The 20,021-nt window shown below is 38.9% G+C and overlaps 1 protein-coding gene across 5 annotated transcripts in view; it reads right to left on the bottom strand.

Annotated features, from left to right (window-relative positions):
• LOC127576225 (radixin) overlaps positions 1-20,021 on the bottom strand; it is a 97,277-nt gene that overhangs the window by 30,353 nt on the left and 46,903 nt on the right. For all 5 annotated transcript variants that reach the window (XM_052026665.1, XM_052026667.1, XM_052026663.1 and 2 more), the window contains exons 3-4: positions 5,497-5,580; positions 3,897-3,992 (exon numbers count right to left, since the gene is read on the bottom strand). In XM_052026665.1, coding sequence (XP_051882625.1) covers positions 3,897-3,992; positions 5,497-5,580 — 180 coding nt within the window. The remainder of the gene's footprint in view (positions 1-3,896; positions 3,993-5,496; positions 5,581-20,021) is intronic.

The following is a 20,021-nucleotide window of genomic DNA, read 5'->3' as shown; positions in this document are numbered from 1 at the left end:
TGTAGGATGTCCAATATCATTCATATCTGGTACATTTTGAAACCAATCTGAAGTTGTAGAATAGGAATCATCTTCTATTTTCAGATGTATGAAATTAATTTGGGCAATCTCAATCTAACTCATCGCAAGCAGCTGTGTACAGAACAGTCTTTAATTTGGCAATCTTACCCAGGATGACTGATATGGGAACTAGAATAATGTCACAGTGATGCAATAAATTTCTTAAATTTATACAACAATACGGTAGAACAGAGCTTTACTCTGGCTGTGCTACATCTAAGTTAGGAATTTTGGATGTTGTTAAATGAATGCCTAATATGGAAAGTTTCATTCCTCTTCTTGATGAGGAAGTTTGTTTTTGAAAAGCAAAACTTCTCACCGAAGATAGCTTCTCCATTATCCACCTTCTTTCCCCAGTCCTTGCCCTGCAAACATACTACTTAGTTTGGGTCATGCATCAGTATTTCACACAAATCTCAAGACATCCACCATCCCATAAATACCTAGCATAAAAATTCGACTTTGATTGTGAATGCAAGAAGTAGCTTTATGAGAGCAAACTTTGAGTTGAGTTATCAGCAAAACAAGCTGAAGTAGAGTAGTTGCAAATTTTACTTTCCATGACATGGGACCATTCATCTGCTGTACAATGCTCTCATTTCATCTAGAGAAGAACAGGCAAATTTTCATACAATGAACTCATGCAATTTTGCATTGCATTCCAAGATAAAGTCTAATCTTGGAGCCCCTACGGACAATAATACTTTTTTGGGTGGGGTTGGTGGAGATTGAAAAAAAAGAAGAAAAAGAAGTTGCTAAAACCAAATCCTGCTCCCATCCCCAAAGATGGGCCTATGCACAAAGACTAACTAAACAAAAGCAGCATTGTGATAGTAATACATTTTGGAAAAGTCAGCATAATGCTCAAGTATAAACTCAATGAACCCTTTCTATAAAGAAGATTTAATAGCAATAGTGATAACCAATTAAAATGAAGAAGGTCTTCAAACACTTGAAATAGTTATAGCTTATTGCATATAAGCAAAATTCAATTTGGAACATCTACTTCAGGTAAAAAGATTGAAATTATTCAGTACCATTTGTAATGAACAATTTCATAATTCAGACAAACCTCTTAAATTTAAACAAATTAATTTGGTGACAAAATGGAAGATAGAATAAGAAGGGGCACTAGATTTTTAATTAAAAGGCACTAGATTTTTAATTAAAAGGCAAGTATACTATCAAAGTAAATTGATGGACAGGAGGAACCACAGATTTCAAGAATTATTCTGTTGGATTGTAGAAGATAGGAGTTTTGGTGAAGATGAAACCCTCTGAATCTGGAAGGTTACTGAATCCAAAGTGGGCAAAGATCACAATTAGAAGTATACATCAGAAACTAGTAGAACTCTGGCTTAAAGGTATATTTCTGCTGTTCATCCAGTAGTTTTCCCACTAATGAAGCTATTTTCCAATAGCCTTTTGATTTTACAAGATTTCCAACCTCAACATTTGTGATATTATTAATTCACTCTACATGAGAGTGTTTTAACAGTCAGTAAAAATAAGGTCTTGTGAAAATACGTCAACAGATTCCAAAATACTAAGAGTTTAGCAAACAACATTGGTGTTAAACAAATCAAGTCCATTTCAGATTTAAGGTTTACCTTTAGAACTTGCACTTTACATCTACCTTGACAAGGTTCCTCAAGGTAGGTTGGTCAATGGAATCCAGGGCAAGGTGGCAAAGTGGATCCAAAATTGGCTTAGCAATAGGAGGTAGAGGATGGTGGTGGTGGACTGTTTTCCTGACAAGGGTCAGTACTGGGACCATTAATGTTTGTGATTCATGTTTCCAACTTGGATGCAGATGTAGGAAGTATAATTGGCAAGGTTGCAGATGACCCAACAACTGGTTTTGTAGATAGCAAGGAGGGTTGTCCAAGGCTACATCACGATATAGATCGGCTAGAAAGTTGGGCACAGCAATGACACATGGAATACAAATCCTGACAATTGCAAGGTAATGCATCTTGGGAGGGCAAACAAGGGTAAGATACTATGAAGTGTTGATGAACAGGGTGACCTTCAGAATCAGGTTTATTATCACTGCCATGTCATGAAATTTGCAGCAGCAGTACAGTGCAAGGCAAAACTACTACAAGTTACAAAAATAAATAGTGCAAGAGAGGAGTAATGAGGTAGTGTTCATGGACCATTCAGAAATCTGATGGCAGAGGGGAAGAAGCTGTTCCTGAAGCACTGAGTGAGAGTCTTCAAGCTCCTGTACCTCCTCCCCAATGGTAGTACTGTGAAGAGGGCATGTGCCAGATGTCAAGGGTCTTTAAATGATGGTTGCCACCTTCTTGAGCTACTACCTCTTGAATATGTCCTTAATGGCGGGGAGGAACCTTGTGGTACAAATGCACAAATTCCATAAAAACTGGCAACACTGGTAGAGAACGTGAAGGCATATGGGATGTTTACCTTTAGTGGCTCCGGCATAGAATGTGGGGTCTGGGATGTCTTGTCATAACTTTCTAAAACATTAGTTAGGCCACACCTGAAGTTATATGTGTAGCTCTGGTTGCCACACTATAGGAAGGATATCATTGCACTAAAGAGGGTGCAGAGGATGTTACCTAGAAGTATTTCAGTTACAAGGACACACACACACAATGGTTGGAATCTGGAATGTACTGCCCAAGGAGGTGATGGTGGCAGATAATCCTATAACATCCAAGCAGCTAGATAAGCACGCGAATCAGGTCAGGTCTTAGGCAGCTATGAACCTAATGTGGCAAATTGGATTAGTATAGGTGGGTGCTATGGGCCCTTCAGCCCATGCCAACTGTTTCTGTGCTTGCGACTAATGACATCTAATGTTCACACTGACCTTGTGCAGATGCCTCATGATCCCCAAGTCCAGTAACAGAGTGAAGTACCAGACGTGCTGGCATCTGTCACTCATTTGTCCTGGACTCAACAAGCCTCTGAAAGTCTAAAAAAATTTAGATGCAAGTGATGGAATGATGCCAGATCCCTTCATACTGGGGAGGTGGTACAGGAGCCTGAAGACCCACACTCAACATTTCAGGAGCAGCTTCTTCCTCTCCACCATCAGATTTCTGAACAGTTCATGAACACTACCTCATTATTCCTCTTTTGCATTATTTTAGTAACTTACAGTAATTTGTGTCTTGCACAGTACTGCTGCTGCAAAACAACAAAATTTCACAACACAGTGATAATAAACCTGATTCTGATCCTCCAGCCACAACCATCTCTATTTGGCCCAATGGCTGCAACAAACATTATGGAAAGCCCCCAAAATACCAAAGCACCAAATGACAAAAATGCTCCAAATACTGATTAAACAGAGGCCTTCTTGTGACTTGCACCCAAATGCCAGTTGATCGGCATCTGTTAAAATGCAAGATTTTGGTGTTTACAAGGTACAGTAAAATACCAATAAATTCAGCACCCTTGGGACTTTGGTAGGGTCAGACTTGCAGATTTCCTGGATTATTGGATGTTACTCCAATATCCAAACATACTTATTACAAACCACCCCCCCCCCCCCCCCTATACCTGACTCCTGGGGTTCCAGATCCCAACCCCTTCCCAGGCTGCACACCTGACCCTCCAAACAGCAGCCTTAGTTGTATTCTAGACTCCCAGCTCTAGCTGCACATCCAGCTTGCTCTCTGGACCCAGGATCACATTTTGGGCTAACGAGTGAGCCAGATACCAAATTATCAGGTTTTCTGAACAAATGGATGCTGGATTATCAGAGTTTTACTGTTTATTGAAATGTGCACCCCAATCACCAATACACTTTCAACATTCATTGACCAAATTCTTTCCACCCCTTAAATATTACTAAAAAGTACCTTTTTGTTCAACTTCAGCCACGTGGTGTAACCTTTACTGTCTACGTATTGCAGGCCAAAGAACCACACTTCTCTTAGACCTACAGTCTTTACAACCTGAAAAAGAAAATCCATCAATATAGTCACACTAATAATTAAAGTGTTATCTTTGTACCAAAGTTGAAGAGTAGCTAATAACCAGAAGCCCATCTTATTCCATTTCATAACACAAGATTTTGTTATTTCTTTTACCAAATTCTTTTAGTATTAAAAGAAATCTTGGCTACCCACTGAAAAGCAAAAAAGAAACTGCAAATGCTGGAAATTCGCTGGTCTAACAGTATCCCTGGAAAAGTCAGTTGTTCTGATGAAAGTCAGACCTGGAACCTTAACTTTTTCTTTAACAATGGATGCTGCCTGACCTGCTCAGCATTTCCAGCACTTTCTTCCCTTCCCCTCTCCCCACCACCCCACCTAGTCCTACTGGAAAATATCACTAAGAATAAGTTTCATTTTACTTTCTAACCAGCAATGCAGGTTGAACCAAATGGTTGAAGCAATAAAGGAACCAGATAAGGCCATTTAAACCAGTTCCAACATCTAACTGGATTACTGAATGCTTCTTTTTATTCATTTACTCATGTACACTGCTTAAGGGGAATGTACACAGAGAGACTGGTTACATTCATATGGAAAACTATTGCAAACCCTATCATTTGAAGCATTGAAACCAGAGAAAAGGGGCAAAGAACTGTACACGGTATAAATCATTCAGCATCGTTTTTCTATCCTCACTTCACTTAAAGCTCACCTTCAACTGGCAAAATGTCAAATTCTTATTTCTACTTGTGCTGACATTTATTAATTGCTTCACCACCCAGCCCCATTTAAATTATATTGGGGCTATCTCAAACATCCCCTTCCTTTACACATTTTTCCTAACCAATCTTTTGTGGACAAGAACCAACTGCAATACCATACACATACCAAGCTTTGACCCTCATCACTAACAATAGCAAGTTATGTCAGAACATTCTCTGCACGTTAGCTTTATAGCACCACTGATCTTTTTCCATTCCCTTATCTCGACTTTAGTTCCAGGTTCATTCTTCAATTCCCTCTTCAGCAGCCTTTTGAACTCCACACAAGAAATTGACTGACATTTTAACTGACCAAACAGTTAATCCTGTCCAGCCAAAGCCTGGAAAAATGTTCCATTTGCCTGCCAACAGTCTTGTCCTTTCTCAAGATTTTGAATTTAAATTCATTATCCACAATTGCAAGTCTCTCAACATTCTTGCATCACACATCTGCCTTTACATCACAACCAAGACTCATCCTCCATTCCTCAAATCTTACTGCAATCCCAACTTTCATGAAGTGATTCTGCAGTCTTTGCTCTATTTTGAAACACTCATTAAATCTATTTGTCTTGAAATAATCCAAATTGTCTGACAGTAGTTTGTTACTTCTACTTTTCCCTCATTATTCAATACAAATGGGAATTGCAGTGTTAAACTGGGACAGCTTTAGAACCAAAACTACTTCACAACATTCAATCACACTGAAATACAAAATTAAGCTGCACACAAGAGTGAACTGTAAATAACAGAGAGCTTACCTGGTCAAAGAGCTGCTTGCCAGTTGTATTTGGCTGGATGGCAAACTCGAGCTCTGCATCCATGGTAGTAACCCGTACATTGATCTGATAACAGGCAGAAAATTAAATCTATTAAAGTAATGCTTTTATTGTAAGCACACAGACAAAAAGGGGAAAAAGAGAGGGAGAGAGAAAGAAAGAGGGAGAGAAAGAAAGGGAGAGGGAGAGAAAGAAAGAGGGGGGGAGACACCCACAGACAGACAATAGAGGAGAGAGAATACACGAAAATACAAACAAATCTTGCAGTCTGGTAAGACACCAGCATTTTAACTCTCTCCCACTTTGAACCACCAGAAATTGCCATTTGTATACAGCCTCTATCAAGTATAATCCCAGAAGAAAAATATTTTTGAAGTCAAACCAAAGCATCAGGGGATTCCATTCATCCATGAAAATAATTAGCAGCACATGACATGCCAATTACTCAATTACTAGTTAGGTTACGAAGAGAAAAACAACCTTACACTTTCAAATCTGAGAAAAATCAGGACATTGTTAATTCTGAATCAGGATCCAGTACAAGCAACATTCTCTGGATATCAGACAACAGCTGTGGGCATTTATTCCTCATTGCAATATTTTAGTATACCCCTCCTAGGTTTTTAAACCATCTCTATTCTGCAAGAATATTGAACAATTTCAAATTATCTAGCAAATTTTGAAAATCCATGATACACTGGGTGCATGATACAGAAATATTATATTCTTTCCAAAATAACCATTTACTTTATGACTAGACTGTTTAAGTACCTTGAGTCTCTGCAAACCAAAAATGTACCAAGGGTAGCACCCTTAAAAACTCCATTACGTCAAGTACTACCATCAACAAACTGCAGTTGGCATTAATGACCTCCAATTAAAAAAAGTGGGAAATTTCAAATGCTGGGTCTCAGGTTGCTAGGTGCATAGAATGCAAAACTGCACCATAGCCAAATACCATTGTATTTAGAACTAAAGACTACAGAGAACTTCAGGTTTTAAACAGATCCTGCATGATCTTCTGTGCCTGCTTATTCATGCACCGTATCCACCAATTCAGGAATTCCAATTCCCGTTCTTCCAAGATTGACACCTGTCACTCCAGGTACCAGGCACAAAGTTGGCATTTTTGTTTTAAACATCCCACTTTTATTCTGAGAAAATTAAGCAATTTTAATACCAAGTATGTTCAACTATTGATGACTTAATGTAGCCTTCTATTCATGTAGTGTTAAAGGTCAAAGGAAAAAATGGGTTCACAGACAATTAATCTTCACTTTAAAAGTCATGTATTCTGCCCTTAGTTCTATAGTGTTTGGATTTTAATGTTAACTTGAAAAGGGGAGGTGGTAGAAGCAGATACAATAGCAAAGCTCAAGAGGCATTTAGACAGATGTGAACTGTTTAAGAATAGAGGGGTATGGACTACATGCAGGCAAATGAGATTGGGATTAGTTTAATTTGGCATCATGGTTGTTGCTGACATGGCAGGCAAAAGGTCTTGCTCCTGTGCAGTACTTTCCTTTTTTTTCAAAAAAGTGTACAACACAGTCAGCCACTTAGCTCTTTGAGCCTTCTCCACAATTCAAAAATAATGGCCATTTTTCTACTCCGCACCATTTTCCTGAACTGTTCCCACACCACTTGATTCTCTCAATATCCATTTTAAACAAACTCAATGATAGATTTAGAGGCTCCACCTCTCAACTCATGCCTATGCCTTCTTGTTTTAGGCACACCCACCATGGGAAAAAGATTCTTACTATCTACACCACCACCCCCACCAATAATTTTGTATATCTTTATCAGGTCACCACCTCCGCTCTAGGGAAAACAAACTCACTCTCTCATTATAACTGACATGCTCCAGTCAAGGCAACATCTTGGCGAATCTCCTCTGCACCCTCACCAGCACAACCATTTTCTTCTTACGGTGTGGTGACCAGAACTGCACACATTAATCCAAGAGTAGCCCAACCAATGTTCTATGAAATTCTAACATCATTGTTCTTATATTCTGTGCCATGGCAGAATAGGACAAACCTCCCATATGCCTTCGTCACCACCCTATCTACCCATGCTGCCAATTTCTATGGACTTGTACCCCAAGGTCCCTTGATTCTTCAAGGGACCTCTATTCAGCAACACTCTACTGGGCCTTATTTGCTGTTTAAGTCCTACTATTATTTAACCTTCCAAAATGCATCACTTTGTACTCATCAGGATTAAATTCCATCTGCCATTGTTACGGCCAGCTTTCCCACTGGTCATTATCATGCTATAGCCCAAGACAATCCTCCTCTTATCCACAAGATCATGTTATCTTATCATACCTCCTCCTTCACATCCAATCATTAATGTACATCACAAACAAGGGTCCCAGCACCAATCCCTGTGGTACACCACTGGTCAGATTTCCAATCAGAAAAGCAAACTGCCACAACCATTCTTTGCCTCTTATTGCAAAGCCAATTCAGATTTCAGTGCTGTGGACAAAGATACCTAGGTCCCTTTGAACAATGTTACTTGCTCTCACCACTTTAAAAGCTTTTGTTTTGTGCACCAAAACTCCACATTTTTCCTGTACTGCATCTATCATATTCTTGTCCACTCGCACAGTTTTACATCCTGCTTGGTTTTGTATCAACAGACAATGAGTAATGGACACCAGTCTAAAAGAAAAATTCTTCAAGTAGGTTGGGACAGGAATGGGATTAGATTGCGAATTTACAGTAATTTCCACTCAGTTGTAGAGTCCTGTGCAACAAAAACATACAACATGAAAGGAGTTTACCAGTACTTACACAATCATTTCTCAAAGTTGGAATTTAAGGACTGCTTCATGCATAACTAGTATTAAATTGTGGACAACATACTAAATTAATACAAGTCATGATCCAAGGATGTAGGACGTGCAAAATTAATTTAGGAATGTACTACCATTGAGTTTATAGCAACAGTCAAGACAAAATAAGCTTTTACTCTGGAAGAATTTATTTTTTCAATATGAACCAAAGGATTTTGCAACAAGGAACATCAGGCTCAGAAATTGCAAGCCAGAGTGATATGTGAAAGCTTACTTTTAAGTAGAGAAAAGGTCTGTAAAATAACTACCATAAATAATAGTCATGTGGCATTATCAGTGGGTCATGTTAACCATTGGAGCCTGCTAATTTTTTTTTGAAATTTGGATGTGATCCACAATTCTGCTCATCTTTTTAAATAGTATTAAATGTTAACAGGTAACCTTTGTTTTGCTTAAAATTGATTGGAGTTCAAACTGACATTAAATAACAAAGAGAAAGAGACAATGGGAGGGTACAAATGGAAAATAAACAGTGCTCCAGGGATCTTATAAGTATTACCATTACATCAGGAATTCAGTACTTGAAACCCTGGATTACCTCTTTGTAGTTTGGAAGCTTCAATACTACACTCATCTCACACACCTATTTTTTTTATCACCCAAACAAAAAGGATCTCTATAGTACTTGAGGAAGTCCATTCCCAGGTTTGACTACAACTTCTCTTCTCTCTAATGTAACATTGACTTCCCATGGAAAATAGTTTTGATCTCCGCCTCACTAGTTAAGATTGTGTGATTGGCAATTCAACTTTTCCTTTGAAACTCACATTTTGGATGCATATGCTAGACAAAACCAGAATGGAAAACAAAAAAAATGTAGCAAAACAAGTGGGATTTGTTAAATTTCCAATATTTTCTGCCAAACCACATTAATTTCAGGATAGATTTTCTAATTCAGTACATTACGTTCAGGTTAATATTACTCACACCATAATCAGAGTGCAGGCCAAAACATTGAGAGAGAAACATGGCTGCAAATCAACTTCTCAGATATATCTGTATACATTAACATGCTTATCAAAATGCAACCCTGGAGACTGTTCAGACATAGAAAATAAGAAAAGAAATCAATGTTCGTCAAAATAACAAATCGTACAACTTGAGACAGATTATGCTTCTAAAGTAGTTAATAATGTTGACATTGTTCCAAAATGATCTATAATTAGACTTGTACTATAATAAAGTATTATTGCCTTACAAGGCAGTTTAGATCCCAAGGCCGATAGTCCAAGGACCAATAGAGATTCCCTCCAGCAATTTCCCAGAGCATTTTTAAAAACAGCCTTTCGCTTAACTAGGGAAGCCACTGACCTTTTGTTGAATTAAATCATATTAGGAATCATATTGGGTTAGGAAATAACTACAAGAGGAAAAAACTTCATATATCACTACCTTGAAATATAGTAAACATACAAACATTTTGCATACAAGTTCACATAAGCAGCCAATCAATAATTCAATCTTATAGGATTATAGGAGTTGAAATAACAAAACAAACACCAGGATAACTTTGTGGTCTCTGACTCACATACCAATATACTAGTGTTCACTTGAGTAGTGAGATTTAACACCCCAAAAAAAATGCAGCCTTCCTTCTATACTGCACTTGCAATTTCTTAATCACGCAGAGTCATAGACAGAAGGCAGCCCTTCAACCCACCATGATCACGCCAAACATCGTATCCGTATCTACCAATCTTATTTACCAACACTTAGTCCATGACCTTCCATTCCTTGGCAGTTCAAGTGCTCATCTAGATACTTAAGTACTGCTAGAGTGTGCCTCCACCAGATGTTCCAGATTCCAATCACCCTCCGAATGAAAGAAATCCTCCTCAGATTCTCTCAACCCATTATCTGAAACCCATGCTCATTAGTTTTAGACACCTCTGCTATGAGGAAGATTTAGATTATGTGCCCACAACCTAAACGTGGGCAAACTGATCATAAATATAAATGTTTCTATAGAAGGCAAGAAAAATATAGAGTAACAGCAATACACCTTCAGTCTTCCATTCTTATAATTCTGCATGTACTTTAAAAGTTTTTAAATGGTGCAGATTTCCAAGAATGAGGTGTTTTATTTGATTTCCTCAATAAAGGGAATGAGTCAGGGCACATCAACTCACTCTCTTTTAACAAGTTAGATTGTCTTATTTCCCCTGCTCCCCTCCCCCCCCCCCCCCCCCCCCCCATCAAACCCTCAGGAGAACATCTACATGTATTCAATCTTTTAACACAACTACTTAGAGAATTCTAGTTCTATGGAAATAAGTCTATTTTTCCCCCCAATGTTGAAAGGAATTCAAATAATAAAAAGATACGTGGAGAAATAATCTAGTTAGATGATCAGAACGAGGACATAGAACATTAAGCATAAACTAGTGCCTATGATAAAAATGGAATGTACTGTGCAGTACTTATGAATGCAACTCAGATTCGCTTCAATTTATCATGAGGTATTTAACAATAATGCTCGAAAACTCTTAACCCTCATGCAACCATATTTGAGGTTTTATGGCAGCAGCTGTAAAGAGAAAGGAATAACTCATTTCTACCTCTCCCTTTAATCCCCTCCCACAGGCTGTTCATATCCAAGACGACCATCCCTCCCCTCCCTTTAAGAGAGCAATTATGAACCTGAGCTCTTTTAGCTATTTGTCCCAAAATCTACATTTGCTCAGTGCCAGTTTATATTTAATTGTATGAAGGATGTTGGGATAATTTGTTACTATACAGATGCAAGCTATTGTGAAAAGCTCCAAAATGAAAATTGATCCATATTTGCATCGTGTTTCTGTACAAAGGATGACCAAACACTTTAGCTAGCAATAGCTATCATCATAGGTGTTTGAAGTATGTAAACATGCAGTGTTTAGATGACAGAATTTTGGAATTTTGTTTTAAGATGCATGGACTACAGGCACTTGATCCCAAGACATTTCTTGGGGCAGCTCCATAACTTCTTACTGACCAACCTTCTGGTAGAAGATGTGATGGAGAAATAGCACGCCAAATCTCAGAACTGAAAAGATAACTAGTGAGAATCCTATAAGCACACAAGCCAAGTGTGTTAAAGGTACTCAAGCAGCATTCACCCAGAAGTGTAAGATAGGAACCACTTTTTTTTAAAAAAAAGAGGTACTACGCAAGATAGTTCAACAGCACAATTCCATATGTGCTGTGAGTAAATACAAGTATGCCTGAAATCCAAGCATTTGCTATTACCCAAGCTTGGATTTCTGACAAAGGAGGAATTGAATGCTAATTAACAGGAAAATAACTTAACAAATGCAACCAACATCTAATAGACACTTCAGGCAACAGATACTTGGGTATTATAATCAAAATCCTGACCTATAATTATAGTTACCTTACAATCTTGATAGAGTTTGGATTTTAAAATACAGAAAAAAAAAGATACCTTGACTTTTGTGGGATGGCACAAAGTAATATGAATGACTGTTACAAATTATCCAGGTTTTCCCAGATTTCCTAGGGAATTGGCTACAAGGATAACAATGGATTGTTTGCCCTACACTGTGAATTATGCTTGAAGTATTTACCATTTGAATGGGGTCAAGCTTTCAGAAGCATAATGGAATTTCAAGTTCATAATGGTGACTTACTAGAAGCAGTTAAGACAGTAGTACACATTCTGCTATAATTCCAGGAACAGCTTCTGATGAAAGTATCAAATAACTACGTTTACATGTATATATGAATTTTGCAATCAGTACAGAAACTGTACACGAAACAAATGTGGATAAATTTTCATTTCAGAGGCTTGTTATAGTCAGACACTTTTAAATGAAACCAGTTCATCAATGATGTTACAAAGCACACAAGTAGCTACACAAGCCAAGACCCCAGCTGATCGCTGAGTCTTTTAGTCAGTTCTCTGGGGAAGTTGTGCTACAATAAGCCTTAATGACAAGGCATAAACATCAAAGGTCACTAATAAAATAATGGAATTCTTACAAGAACCTAAAAACTGATAACAACTATGAGAGTACAGTTTATGAGATAAGATTTAGAAAAACTCAAGAATACAGGTGACCCTCACATACAAGTGGTTGCATTCCTAGAAAGTGGTCCGTATCGTGACTTTCCACAATGCAAAGCTGTATCATCTGTGCATGCACCAAGAAATGAGTTGAAAAAAAAAATCACCCACTACCCAAATTTCTATTACCTGAACTGCTGCAACACAGTCACCTGTAGTGACAAGTCACATAATTCAACTACCCAGCCCCAACATCAATTGGAAAAAAGAGACATACAGCTTGATGTCAACATACATTCTATATTGCATTCATTTCAGTCACAGGGTCTAAGGAAATTTTCAAGCCCCAAGACAATGTGGAAAAGGCAGAGGCTAATTCCTAGTCTAAAATGTCCAAATTACATGAAAACATCACAGCCGTCTTGAAGGAAGATACACAAGAAACCAAAGATTTTGGAAGCTTAGTAGCTTAGGCATAAATTCAAAAAAAAAGCATCTCTCTTACTAAAATACTTGCCCAAAAGTGAATTTCCTTCAGAATGCATTAGTCATGTTGTGAGTACCTGCCAGTTCAGTCTCAAAGGACATGGTATGCAATTGCTAGCAAAACTGCAAGAAATTTATAGATGCCAAAAAGAGGAAAAACAATTCTTAAAAACAAAATCATGGAATCAAAAACTAGATGTTGGAAATCAGAAATAAAAAAAAATGCAAGAAGCATTCAGCAAGTCAGGCAGCATCTGTAGAAAAAGATAGTTAATGTTTCAGGTTGAAGACTTTTTAAAGCTGGGCAGCATGAGGCCCAAGTTGCCTTGGGAATAAGCTGTAAATTGAGGTCATCCATTCACCCATTGACTGGGTGACCATTACAACTTATCCCATAGCAACCCAAGCCTCATCCTATGCTCTTTGATCCATCCATCCCTTCCCCCACCTACTCTGCAACTTAAACTTATGTTCTCTTTCCCAGGGTTTTGCCACTTTCCCATTCAACTCATCAGGGTCCCAGTTCACACACTGCCCTTTAAACTACCTTTTCTGGGTCCCAACTACAGCATTACTTCCATAAATTATAATGACTATGTACCATTTTTTTCTTAAGTGAATTAAAGGTGGATATTAATACGAACAACATTCAATGGTCCAGAAGATATGTCAGTCCAAAATCCCAAATATGCTGGATTAGAATTTTACAATGTACTGTAATTTTACTGGGTTGCAACTAGTGTTTTGTTGACAATGATGCATCAAAGCACCCTGTGATACAAGCTGCAAATTCTAGATAGATTGCAGGCCAAGTGTAGAAGCAAAAGAAAACACTATGTCAGTGTTCAATAATGGACCTTAGGGGAGTGGAGCTGAAGCAAAACTAGTTGCAGTGGCTAGAAAAGAACTGCCACATTGGGAAAAAGTGTGCACGATGTGCACTTCAACGAGATAGATCAGGAAGATGTCACAACTTTTACTTGGAAGTAGTGCAGTAGCTGGGACCCCAAAAAGGTACACCATGACAGGATTATGAAGACTGATTCATTTGAGCTGGATTTTCAAGACTCAGGCAGAAATAAACTTGACAAAACCAAGGCATCCAGCTTGGTGCATGCTGAAAAATTAAGCAAGCTATGAATTTGTCTGGACCAAAGAAATCTTAATGGAGCTCTAAATATGATCCACTACCCTAAGAAGACAACAGACCATCTTTACCCAGACGGAAATAGACTAAAGTTGACACAAGGGAATGCAAAGTATGCTTGTGAGCAATTCGAAGAGTCATATTTTGACTTGTTTCAACATTTACTAGGATACCACTGGAGAACACCACAATTTGGAATCAACACAGCACAAGGAGGAATTTCAGCACAAACTAGATGCTGTATGCAGGGGCAAGGACCACAGTAAACAGCACATTGATATTCATTGAAGGAGAAATCATGGAAGTGCAGAGTTAGACCATAACCACAATTTGAGAGCCTCAAGTAGATGCAAGACGAAAGAGCAAATCTCTGCTATAGTCCTGCTAGCACAGCTCCATCTTTCCCAAGTTTGAAGACCAGATAATATTCTAGATGCAACCAACCCCCCATACAATTTCAGTAGTATCTTCATTCTTAACCTCAAATCTTCTTGCAGTAAAGGCCAAATACTTACAGTAGTGAGAATACATGACACTGAGGTTTAAAATAAAAGTACTTATTTCCACTCCCCCCCCCAAACAAAGTGGAACTTCACATTTTATTCTATCTACCACATCCTCTCCCACTTACTTAGCTTAACCATGTCCCCTAATGCCTTACATTGCAACTGTGTCTCACGTACAATTTTTCTGAATAAACTGATACGTTAGTCCTAATCCTCTCACCAAATCATTGATGTAGACTGAAGAGCCAGGCCTCAGCCTCCCAATTTATTCCCACTTTTTTTTTTTAAAAATTACATCCATCAACATACTCCATCTACAGTAGCACATTATCCCCAATCCCACATACTCTAGATTTGGTTTAGTAACTTCTTGTGTGCACCTTATTGAAAGCCTACCAAAAATCCAAGTATACCATATCTACTGGTTCCCCTGCTATCTTCTTCTGACAATGACTTTAATCTACATTGTCAAAAATTTCCCTTTCAAAAATCTATGCTGATTCTGCTTAATCCTATTATTACTTGAAGTCCCCCACTACAATTTTAGTAACTGCTGATATCAAGTAAACTTGTCTATGGCTCCTCATCTTCCCTCTCCCTCCTTTCCCAAATAATGGAGTTACTTTTACAACCTTTGAAAGTGTGGGGACCATTCAAGAATTTATGGAATTTTGGTAGTTACAATGGTTGTCACCTTGTGTCTCCATAACGATCTCTTAAAACCCTGGGTTGGAGGTCAGCAAGCACTGGGGATTTAAATCAGCTTTCAGGCCCATTAAAACGTCTAATTTTCCTTAAACCAACACCAATTTCTTCCAGCTCATCATTCACGCTTGACCTCCACTATTTCTAGGTTTTTTGAGACTTCTTCCACGAAGACAATATTTCTCTGCTATTTCCTTATCCCCAATACAACTTCTACCTCAATCTGTACAGGATTCACAGTAAGTGTTGCCAATCTTTCCCTTCTTACAATTCTAATAGTAACTTATAGCCTTTTTTTAATGTTTCACACTGTAGTACCTCCTACCCTGCTTTCCTTTTTTCTTACATCTTGGTCCCCCTTTGCCAAACTCTGAAGTTTTCCCAATCCTCTACTCTTTGGCAACATTATAAGTCTTTTCTTTTGATCCAGTACTCCAACTTCTCATTAGCCATAGTTGGACCATATTTCCTGTTCGATTTTGGTGCCTTAAATAGATATTATATTTATAGAATCACTGAGTCGTACAACACAGTAACAGGCCCTCCAAACTACCACATACTTGCCAACCAAAGACCAATCTACACTAATCCCATTTACTAACTCTTGTTCCATGGCCTACTATGCCATGGTGATTCAAGTGCTTGTAGAGATTTGTTTTAAATTATGCATTAATTCTTTAAATATTGGCCAATGCTTGTTTAGCATCATATGTATGAAAGCGGTTTTCCCCAGTCTAACTGGGGCAGTTCACATTTCACCATGAGTAAATTGATTTAGATTTCAGATTGAACTAAATCACTTAATCTTAATATAATATTCAATCACACCATGATCCCTAAAGAACCCCATCAAGATTAGCCTTCACACTGCACATTATTAGATCTAAAATAATCTGTTCCCAAGTCAATTCCTCAATATTGATCCAGAAAACCTTTGTACACTCCACGAATTCATCATCCACACTATTACTGCTTTTAATTTGGCCAGTGCTCCATGATTGCACTGTATACTATTCCCTATACAACAGCTGTCTGCCACCTGCACATCTCCCCCCAAACCATGGACAATTCATTATTTTCCACTCCTTGTCTTTAAATCTCCACCCAAAATGATCCTACTTGATTCTGAGTTCTCTCACTACAGTCTTTAATCTATTCTTTTATCAACAGGGCTACTTGTCCTCCTTTGATTTTGCTTCTCTAAAAAGGTTAAGCATGCTGGAATATTTAATTCCCAACTTTGGTCGCTTTGTAACCTTGTTTCTGCAAATGGTTATTAGACAGCACCCATTAATTCATCCAATGCTGGAGCTTTCAATTATCTTTCTACCATTTTTCACTACTCTGAATTTAACTGGAGGTATACTTTGACTCCTCTGGACACCTAATTTACCACTACTTATTTGCTATTCTGTATTAAACTATTATTTCAAAAATGAACTTCATTCATTATATAGACACACAAGTACAAGAAAAATGCATGGCTCTCTTTATATTCATAATGAGAATCAGTCTATACATTCAGTGTTATGGTTCTCTGCTTTGATGGTGTTAGCACATTTTGTGTATATGGCACCATTGCCATTCATTTGGCCACCTGGAATGGTGCAAACTTCTAGTGTTTGAAAGGCTGGACTTAGCCCCTCAATGTCTAGTGACAGAAGAGCCCTACACAACAGTCCTTCCCCACGAAGCCTTAATGTTGGCTGCACCCAGTTTCAGTGCATTCCTCAGCACATCCTCCTGCAGTCTGAAATATGCCAGTCAATAGGATTCCGTTAGAGACAGACAATCTCATTGTACTGGAAGACCAAAAGGTTTCAAGCAAACCAAAAAAACCTCCTAGCAGCACTTGATGTCCGTTTCCAGGAACAGCCCATAGATCAGAAAGCCCTCTGTCACACAGCTGCTCAGGATGACCAGTGACAAGGCACTTTGCTTCCTTTTCCAGACCTCCTATGCAAATACACAGTCCACAAAGGGGTGGAAGACTACCTCATTCTCAATGCAGTCATCCTGACAGCGTGAGATTCTGACTGTCCAGGAAGGATCCGACAGGGAGGGCCCCTCTCACCACCAGTCAAGCGAGGTCTTGGTGTTTGCTGACAAGTTCTGGTGATGAGACATTCTGCCTGATATTTAGTCAGTCTGCTCAGGGAACCACCCCACAAGACACATCATGTCTTTGCCCCACATGACATTCCATGCAGACTACTACCTGATGGGTTTGTGGTCCAAGGCATTTCCCCGAAAGAACCTCTTCCCCAAAAGATAGGTAGTGTGGCAACATCTAACCGACTAGGACACTGCATGGCAATGGGGCCAGGGCTATCCTTCACAACTCCAGAGACATCAGCACGTGGTGCCTGCATACTTTAGTTCTAAGCACAGCCATGATGCTGCCATACACAAAAGGTGGCCAACTGGATAAGAGCAATGTAGGGTACACTTCTGCCCCCTTTGTCCAGGAACTGGTGCATGGTGACCCATAGGACCTGTTCCATCTTGGATCTCCGATACACCAGAAGACAGTTCAGGTGACTACCAAGGTAGAAATGCAGGGAATGGGCCACACCTGCACCAAGTACAGAAGTACTGAGAGCACCATGCATTTGATGACCAGGCTGTTACCAGTTACTGAGATGGAGTGTTGCTCCCACAGTCCATTTTTGTTTCACCTTGCCTTCCACTCTGGCTAATTTTTGTTACACATCTCAATACTCCAAACTAAATCCCCAGCACCTTCAAGTACTCAGACCTGGTGAAGGGGACAGAGCACCATTCAGGTCAGTTGTTAAAGAGCATGGCCTCATTCTTCCTGTTGACGACTCTGGCCCCTGATGCCAACTCAAACTGGTTGCAGATGCTGATCAATCCGTCAACCGACTGTGGATCAGAGCAGAAGATGGCAACATCATCCATGTACAGGGAGGATTTGATCAGAGTACCCCAAGTGCCTGGCATCATACCCCTCTTGACCACATTCATGTCTGGTTTTATGCAACACAAGACAGGAAAGTGGGTGACCCTGCCTTACTCCAGACTTTATGCAGAAACTATTACCAACCCATTTAATTTATTAGGACTTTAGTTCTAACTAGATTCATACAAAACCTGTCCCAATCAAACAGCTACCTTTCCCTCGTGATCTTTGAATTGAAATCCATTTCTACTATAATATTAGAGCCTCATATGCAACTTCTATTTCACTGAAATGACAACTCCCACATTGCTCAGGTAGAAATACAATAAAGTCATTGGTTCCCTCATGCACCACAATTCAATCTTTCCCTCCATGTTGCTCTCCTACTCTTGAGATGCATTTAAGCTTGGCACCAATCAGGTAATACAGCCTTCAGGATAGACACCAAATGCAGAGAATAGCATCTACCACTAACCATATTGTCCCACATCACTACTACATTCCTTTTCACTTCCCAACTTGAACAGTCCACATACCACTGTCCTGAGACAAGTTTATCCTCCCTGCAGTCTCCACTCATCCACACAGCAATTTAGTACCTGCTCCCATACTGCCTCAGCACCCCCATCTCTTAAATTCTGCAGTACTTAATCTCTTGAAATAAAATTGCAAGCAAAATTTCTCCCTCCCCAAAGCACTAGTGCCTAAATCTCAGATACCAGCTCAATGAACCAAGCTTCAGAGCTACACATTTACTGCAGTTATGGTCATCAGTCAAGGCTGTAAAGCCCAGACATTGCAGGTATACAATACTTTAAGTTTATCAAACACCTGAACAAATCTCCAGCCCATTCAGTTGATATGTGAACAACTCAGAAGCCGACCAAGGAGAATACAGAATCGCAATGGCACAGAATGCTCACAAGTTGTCTCTAACTCTTATATCAGAGACTTACCATGTGACTTTGATAAGGAGGAATTTCTACCACAACAAGATGCCTCAGGAGAGGAGAAATAAAAATTTTAAAACTGCAAATCTGAAATAACAGAAAATGCTCCAAATGTTCAACAGGTCAGGCAGGCAGCATTTTTGGAAAGGGAAACAGAAGTGAAACATTTTAGGTTGAAGAACTTAGAGCTGAGAAAGAGAAAACAAGTTAATTTTAAGTTGATACCACCGAAGGTGAACAAGGCAAAAAAGAGAGGGAGATTAAGTTTGGCATTCCCAGAAGATGCGTAGCAGTGAATTCAACATAAATGAAAACCAAAAAGCGGTAAATAGAAATCTAAAATAAAAATTACCAGTTCCTCAGCTAAGTCACAGTCAGAAAAAGTACTGGAAATTGACCTAAAAACAAAGTAATGGAAATACTGCATCAGGCAACATCTCCAGAGGCAGAAAGAATTAATATTTCAGGTCCACGACCTTTTATCCAGTTCTGAAGGTCAGCAATCTAAAAGTGTGAACACTTTCTCTCTTCTCCTCCCCCCAGCACAGATGCTGCATGATCTAGGAGTATTTCTAGTATTTTAATTTTCAGACTTCTGAACATTGCCTTCCACAATACCACAAGGGATGATGGGCAGTCCCCTACAGACATTTACAAGTTGACAAATTAAAACTATTTTCAACTCAGCTGGAACCAAGTGCAAAAAATAATTAAGACACAGACAACCAAAAACAGCAGCACACTACTACAAGGGGTACAAACAAAATGCCACCATTAATCATTGGAAGGCACAGCAGATTGATATCAAATGTGGCAAAAGGCAGTGATAAAATCACACATCATAATCCAGATCACGTGAAGTTATGACAGAGGATGTATCATATCTGGACAGTTTCAACCCAGGTATCTGGAAGATAA

The sequence above is a fragment of the Pristis pectinata genome, chromosome 11 (genome assembly GCF_009764475.1).
Source record: "Pristis pectinata isolate sPriPec2 chromosome 11, sPriPec2.1.pri, whole genome shotgun sequence".
Classification (NCBI taxonomy): Eukaryota; Metazoa; Chordata; class Chondrichthyes; order Rhinopristiformes; family Pristidae; genus Pristis; species Pristis pectinata.
This window is presented reverse-complemented; position numbering and strand designations above follow the sequence as displayed.